The following is an 8,174-nucleotide window of genomic DNA, read 5'->3' as shown; positions in this document are numbered from 1 at the left end:
TCAAATCTTTCACAATTTGAGCCTGATGAATCTTAGCTTTGTCATCCTGGAATATGGCCATGATGTGTCTTCCTACATGGTTGTTTAAGAAATGAAAAGCTACACACTCCATCATACAGGGTTAGTAGAACTGTTGCCAAACATATGACATGATAGAAACATAATAATCAGTGCCAAAGTGATTCAATCATAGACTCTTAAAGGGTTAGTTCACCCAAAAATGAAAATAATGTCATTTATTACTCACCCTCATGCTGTTCCACACCCGTAAGATCTTCGTTCATCTTTGGAACACAAATTAAGATATTTTTGTTGAAATCCACGGCTCAGTGAGGCCTGCATCTATTAATGTACTAAAAACATATTAAAATCAGTGTGAGTACAGTGGTTCAATATTAATATTATAAAGAGACAAGAATATTTTTTGTGCGCCAAAAAAACAAAATAACGACTTTATATAGGGATGGCCGATTTCAAAACACTGCTTCATGAAGCTTCGGACGTTATGAATCTTTTGTGTCGAATCATGATTCGGATCATGTGTCAAACCGCCAAACTGCTGAAATCCCGTGACTTTGGCGCTCCGAACCGTTGATTCGACACAAAAGATTCATAATCCTCCAAAGTTTCCTGAAGCAGTGTTTTGAAATCGGCCATCACTATATAAGTCGTTATTTTGTTTTTTTGGCGCTCATCGCTTTATAATATTAATATTAAACCACTGTACTCACATGAACTGATTTAAATATGTTTTTACTTTATGGATCTTGAGAGAGGAAACGTCATTGCTGACTATGCATACCTCACTGAGCCATTGAATTTAATCAAAAATATCTTAATTTGCATTCCGAAGATTAACAAAGCTCTTACGGGTGTGGAACGGCATGAGGGTGAGTAATAAATCACATTATTTTCATTTTTGGGTGAAAGTATCTGCCTATTAAAATCCAAACAGCAACTTTTTTTTTGGCCGGGCGGTGTAATAAATAATCATCCATTGGTGTGAACGCTAATATTATAGTTTTAGTTATCTTTATAGTTATCGTTCTTAGTGTGAACAGGCCTTTAAGGTCACATTTTGAAATATTGCAGATGTTTCAATGGGAATTCACACAATCTGGAACTTTATGTGAGGGCAATTTGTCAATTTTCATTTTCCACATTGAGCAACGGAAAGCTGGATGAGCGGTGCTTCCTGCATCGCTTCTCCATTCACAATGGACCTTGTTTGCTTGTGAAATTTCACTAATGTGATTACGCTCCCTTTCAATCAAGAGCAAAAAGTGCAATATTTTTGTTATACAGTATGTGTCATTTAAAGTGATTGGAAAGCCAGCATTCCCTCCACACATATTTGTGTCATAGATGTGTCAGAGTTCTCGTGGGATAATGGTGAAGGGCCGGATAGGGCAGCTGGACTCCAGCTCCAGTGCGGTGAGGAAGCAGTCCGGAGCCTGTGTGCAGCCTCTGCTCTGCAGCGCCTCCCCTAGGGCGCTCCAGGCCTCATGTGCTGTGTTCTGGACTTGTATCGCGTCCCTCAGCATCTTCTCCCCAAGACCCACACGGCCTGTGCGCACCAACAACTTTCCCTGTGGACAGGAAGTGAAAGAGTTTTTTTTTTTCTGATGTGTGGCATTTTTGCAGAACTGTTATATATATTCTAGGTTAAAAATTCAAGCGTTTGTGGACAAGAAAAACATGAGTGGGGGAGTTTGTGATGGTGTGCTGATGTTACACATTGCTTTATAAATAAAAGTGTTTATTTAAAAAAGGGAATGGGTAAAGTAGAAAGGGGTCAACTTGGAATTGGAACAAAATAATTTCATACTACACTGATTCAATATTCATATATACACAGTACACACATGAAACTTAGGGCTGGGCAATATATCTCAAAGTCATTGACTAATTAGCAATACTACTATTATTTGAGTGAATCTCTGAATATCTTTCTGACAATTAGGGAGATGTTGTAATATGTACAGGCATTTTAATTTTATAATTTTGTGTAATTCCCAATATTTCATTTTGCTACTACCACTATCTTCAATGGTGATTCTCATTAAACTCTCATTATAACAATCATTTGTACTCTACACTACTAAATACTCAATATCAAGACATATAAATACTGAATAATTAAAAAAAAATACATCACTATCTATGAATGATATTTGTGTTATCACTGAAAAATGGATTTCCCATGCCATGTATTAAAATGTTTTATACTACGGGGCTGTTGAATGCTCGAATCTGATTGGTTGACCAACGTTCTAAGGCGTGCAATTATTTTCAGGGAAACGCACGGCTCAAGTAGTTCTTAGCAGGTCTTGACCGCATTGCAGTTCCATATCACTTCACCAAATGATTTCAGTTGTTTCAATAGGTCCTACAGACTATAACCGCAAAAGAACAAAAACCCACAATGACACCGACTAAGCATAGTAAACAACAAGATGAAAATGACAATTTATTGTCATGGTTTTTGCCACAAAATATGTTTTATTGTGTTCTGAAAGTGCATACTCTCTTGTGCTCTCTCTCTTTCAAATGTACACACGTACTGTATAATATCAGCATAAGCTTTTTTAAGTATACTGAAGGCGGAATGGCAGAACCACTTGCAAGGCGATCATTTGTGTTTATAAAGCATATATAGTTGTATTTTTTTAAAAAATGACCGATCATTTCGCTAGATAAGACCCTTATTCCTCGTCTGGTATCGTTTAAAGCCCTTTGAAGCTGCACTGAAACTGCAATTTGGACCTTCAACCCGTTGATCTCCTTTGAAGTCCACTATAAGGAGAATAATCCTGGAATGTTTTCATCAAAAACCTTAATTTCTTTTCGACCGAAGAAAGGACATGAACATCTTGGATGACATAAGGGTGAGTAAATTATCAGGAAAATTTTATTTGAAAGTGGACTAATCTTTTAAGTAAATAATATTAGATAAAAAATTAAGTATATATAGGAAAACATTGTTGTTTAACACCATGTATCATTTTAATGCATAAAAATTATGAACAATTTTGATTGCATTGTTTAGTGAAATACAGTCTAAAAATGCTTATTTATGATTATTTTTAAACAAATATAAATTCAACTAAAATTTTGCAACAATTGACATTTTATGATTCCTCTAATTCAAAGCAATTTGGAGGGCAAATACATAAATATATCAAAATATGGTCAAAGGTTAAAATATATTTGTCAGATTTTCCAGCACATTCCTATAGTTCAAACAGTAAAGCATGGCACTAGCAAGTCAAGATAATGGGTCCTATTCCCAGAGAATGCATGTTTTTGGTTAAACGCATCTGCCAGATGCATAAATGTTAATTGGTTAGTTCACCCAAAAATTGAACTGCGCAAAAACAAAACAAAAATAACGACTTTATAAATAAAGTCATTATTTTGTTTTGTTTTTGTGCACAAAAAGTATTCTCATCACTTCATAACATTAAGGTTGAACCACTGTAGTCACGTTGACTATTTTAACCATGTTTTTAACTACCTTTCTGGACTTCAAAAGGTGCAATGACATTGCTGCCTATGTGTAGATCAGATACCCTCGGATTTCATAAAAAATATCTTAATTTGTGTTCCAAAGATGAACAAAGGTCTTATGGGTGTGGAACGACATGAGGGTGAGTACTTAATGACAGAATTTTTTTGGGTGAACTAACTCTTTAATGTAAAATGCTGCCCAGTCCCACACACAACAACCTTATTTGCAGCATAATATTACACATTTAAAATGTACAATCTTCATTTCCTGGAAAATGAACCAGAAATATTGATGATAAATAATGGACCAAAGACTTGTTTTGTAATTTGGTCGTATGTATATTTACTATGCTTTCGTAAGTTGAAGCTATTTTTCCATGGCAATAAAACTTCTTGAATCTGAAATCTTTTCTGTTTTACCTCAGGACACCCGTCCCGAGGTGACTAGAGAGGACATCAGCTTCAGTTTGGATCCAGCCTCTTAAGAAGACCTCAGATGACCAACACCTATGAAGAGACTGAGTCAACTCCTGCGAGGACCTCAGAAGACGTAATCATCTGGATCAACATGCACATTCCCAAATATCTATATATCCTAATTATTGTTAATATGTAATTCATTTTTCCAGGAGCTCATTGCTTCTACCTTCAATTAAACTTCTAACAGTGATTTTAAATTAAATTGCCTAAATTATTACATTATTTGCTGCATTACTGCATTCTTTAAATTGTAATGTTGACATGCATTCTCTGTAAAGCTGCTTTGAAACAATATGTATCGTGAAAAGCACTATACAAATAAATGTGAATTGAATTTAATTGAAATCTCAATGTAATTTATATTGTAAATTAATGGTATGACATTAAAAGTGTGTTTAGAACAACATCATATGTGTACAGTGAGTTGGTGTGTATGCCTAGAGTTAAATTGTGTTACTTTCCCTAATCCTGCCAACAACAGCATGATTTACTCATTGCAATTACATTTCATAGTCCCCTCTTTCAGCACACACACACAAACACACCAATGCAGAGTTGTATTTCTGGGTGAAGACACATGACTGCTGATTATGCAGGCACTTCAAAAGCACATCAGAGAGAATGACTCCACTGGGGAGAGAGAAAAGCGAGGCAGGAAATGAGGATCTCATAGACACGAGTGAAAGAAGCAGCCACAGGCAGGGCATGTTTTGAAAAGAGTGATCATAACACAGCTGCAGAAGTACACAGACTGACAAGCCCGTGGACCAATCATAGCTCAGAAAGAGGCTGTTCTGGTTATTCTGGTGTTTATGAGTCTTTTAGCTGGAGGACTGAACAGCACAAGAAGGGGGGTTTACAATGTAAAACAGTTTTGAGGCTAGCACATTTGGGCATAAATTGGCTCATTTTTATACACGGATGTAGCAGAGGTGGCACTTGAAGAATTGCTGTAAGGTCTGAACTCTGCTAATCCAACGGGATGCTGATCCAATCCAGCTGGGACCAGCTACGATTACAAGTGTCAGCTATTAAGCAGACAATACACACACACAGTATACAAACAATGCATGTGTTTGCAAACAGACAACCCTAACATAGACAAACCACTGATTCATGTACAAACACAACTAGATTTACTGAAAAACAGATCATTTGCATATACAGAGACTCATATTCTTGCTGTTGTAAAGCTGATCAATTAATCAAAATAAAACTAAAATTGTGATATAGCTTATCATAATTATCAAAACATAAATGCTAAAAAAAATGAGTTTTTATGTAAAAATTGAAACAAAGATAAATCATATCAGAACATTTGCATGTTTCATATAAAAAAAAATACAATTTATGCAATGCCAGTTAAAACCAAATATATAGATATAGCTTTTTGCAAAGTTTAGCCAGGCTTGGATATTGTTCTTTGGATGGGAAGCCCTGTTCTTCATAATGTTACAGATGTGCCATGCGTTCTCCAGTTGTTAATGACTGTCTTCACTGTGTTCTATGGTATATCTAATGCTGGAATTGGAATTTTTTTGTTCCCAAAGTACAATAAAACGCATCCTGGCAGGCTGAATTCAACACATTACATTGGTGACTTGAATGAACTTAATGAGCAAAGCAACATCAGTTTGTGAAACCATAAAGCGTATTCTGCCTCGATTAATTTTTACACATGCCGCATCTCATGTGAAACGGCCTTAACACTGGTTCTATGTCTCATTATCAGCTCTCTTGCACCGTATGATACAATTGCCTGGTTGCTAGGCATCCCATCAAGGCCTGAGAAGGAGTGAAGTGTTATAAATAATGTATTTGCATTATCTAATCAACTGACAGGCCAATGGAAGAGAGCCAGAAAGACAGAAAGAGAAAGAGGGAGGGAGAAAGCCATAGAAACACAGAGAAAGGACCCAGAGATATGAAGAAGGCAGATGTATACGCAGAAAGAGAAAATGATGAGGTGCTGAGTCACAGAGCTCAGTGTGCTTAAACTCATATGACAAAAGATCAGAGACTTCAGAGACACTGTGTTCGACTCACCTCAGCTGACATCTCTAAATGAAAAATACCCATTCAGATGCCCTGAGTAATAACTCATACACACATTCATGTGTATCCCACAGAAACAGATTCATATATGCTGTAAGTGTGAGCTTTCATGATGGTAAAGCTGAATTTTGAGCAGCTGAATTTTTCCAGTCATCAGCATCACATGATCATTCAGAAATTTTGAGCACCAACATTTTAATATGCTGATTTGGTGCTCAAATGTTATTATTATTATTATTATTATTATTATTATTAATGTTGAAAACTGTTGTGCTGCTTCATATTTTTGTGGAAAAAGTGATATATATTTTTCAAGATTCTTTGATGAATTGAAAGTTAAACAGCATTTATTTGAAACAAGTATTTTGTAAAATTAGAAATGTCTTTACTGTCACATTTAACCAATTTAATGTCTTGAATAAAAGTATAAATTTATTTAAAAATAAATAAATAAATACAAAATCTTAGTGACCCTAAACTTTTAAAGGGTACGTTAATTTAAAGCTGCAGTCCGCAACTTATTTTGGTTCAAAATTATCCAAAATCAATTTTTGAGCAAGTACATAACCAGCCAGTGTTCAAAACGATCTCATTATCTTTGCTCGATTCACAACGGTAAGCTTGTAATAATGTTTTATAATAAGAGCGACATGGTAGATTTCCGCGTGAAATTTGAACATGCAGCAGTTCCTCTGTGCATCATTATGTCACATCTGTAAACAGAAAGGAAGGAGTCCCGTCAGTTTTATCACATGAGGACTCTGCTGGTAGCGGATCATTTATAGCCTTTTCTCACAGCAGCTGAAATAATTAAACTTATCATTTTGATGGCGGATTGTAATCCAGAAAGGTCTAAATGACAATCATCAGTGACAACTGGAGATTCACTCTTCGTCAAAAGCAAGACTTTCGACTGTGGAGTGGCTACAGAAATTGAAATCTACAGGTAACGCTAATATACACTAAATACACATAGCCATGCAATGCTGATGTTGTTAACATTAACAATTTGAGAGAAAAGTATAACAGTAATAATAATTTGCACAGTTTGGCATGATCCAAGCTAAGCGATCATTAGATTTAATCATCATTGGCAGCGCAATTTATTGTAGGCCTAATACTTCTTTCCTCAGTTGGTCAAAACAAAAGTGGCAGACATGTTACTTACTTGTTCAGATGATATTTTCCAGGGAAAATTCTTATATTGGTCATACTTTCAAGATGTAGAATCTTTGATTCTGAAGTACAATATCCAAACCGGTGCGGTGACTGACAGCAAGCATTAGATTCATCCGTGCTGACGAGCTGTGCCGTTGCACAACGCACGTACAGATAACAGTTCCGCATATGACTGCAATTGCAGGTTTCAAACAAGAGATGGCGACAAAGAGGAAAAATCACGGACTGCAGCTTTAAATAAAAAATATTTAAAGTGTAAAGCATTTTTACATCATGGCAGTATTGGTTTTACTCAAAAGGTCAAGGTTTGATTTGTTAGCATGACCTAAACGAATGCTAATGAATAACTTTTTTCAGGAATTATAGAAAAATACTGTATTACAATAATGAAATTCTTTACAATAAAAGGAAATTACAAAAAAAGTAAAACATTACAGCAATGAAAATTTGGACTTAAACCTCGCTCCTTTTTTACATCGATTGAAAGCTCACATTTGTCGCATATATCGTGGTCTCGAAATGCATGATGCTGAACTAACAAACCAAAGCACTTCAATAAACACTTGGAGAATACACTGAATATTATAACCACACAATGCAAGGATGAGAACTGACAAGCGACTGAACAGAACAGGTAGGATTATACATAGTTAACCAGGGAACTAACATAATTATTAACCCTCAGGGGTCTGAGGATTTTTGGGACCCTGGAGAAGTTTTGACATGCCCTGACATTAGTGCTTTTTTCAGTTGTTCATAAACATATTAATGGAAAAAGTCTCATTACACTGTATTCAGCACAAACTAGGTTACAATAATATGTGAGGAACCTGTATGTACATGTTTGTGTTTTTGAAGGAATAACGTTTATTTGTGGTTATTGAAAAAAAAACAAAAAAAATAAGTCACTGAAATAAAGCCAAAATATATATATATTAAATCTTTGTTCA

At 35.4% G+C, this 8,174-nt stretch overlaps 1 protein-coding gene across 3 annotated transcripts in view; it reads right to left on the bottom strand.

Moving 5' to 3' along the window:
* Positions 1-660: 660 nt before the first annotated feature.
* The window catches only part of ttc7a (tetratricopeptide repeat domain 7A), a 69,145-nt gene continuing 61,631 nt past the window's right edge, over positions 661-8,174 (bottom strand). For all 3 annotated transcript variants that reach the window (XM_067386997.1, XM_067386998.1, XM_067386999.1), the window contains one exon: positions 661-1,589. In XM_067386997.1, the coding sequence (XP_067243098.1) occupies positions 1,371-1,589 (219 nt within the window). In that variant the 3' untranslated portion in view covers positions 661-1,370. The remainder of the gene's footprint in view (positions 1,590-8,174) is intronic.

This window comes from Chanodichthys erythropterus, chromosome 5 (genome assembly GCF_024489055.1).
Source record: "Chanodichthys erythropterus isolate Z2021 chromosome 5, ASM2448905v1, whole genome shotgun sequence".
In the NCBI taxonomy this organism is placed as follows: Eukaryota; Metazoa; Chordata; class Actinopteri; order Cypriniformes; family Xenocyprididae; genus Chanodichthys; species Chanodichthys erythropterus.
The sequence above is the reverse complement of the archived record's forward strand: the minus strand, read 5'-3'. Positions and strand labels throughout refer to the sequence as shown.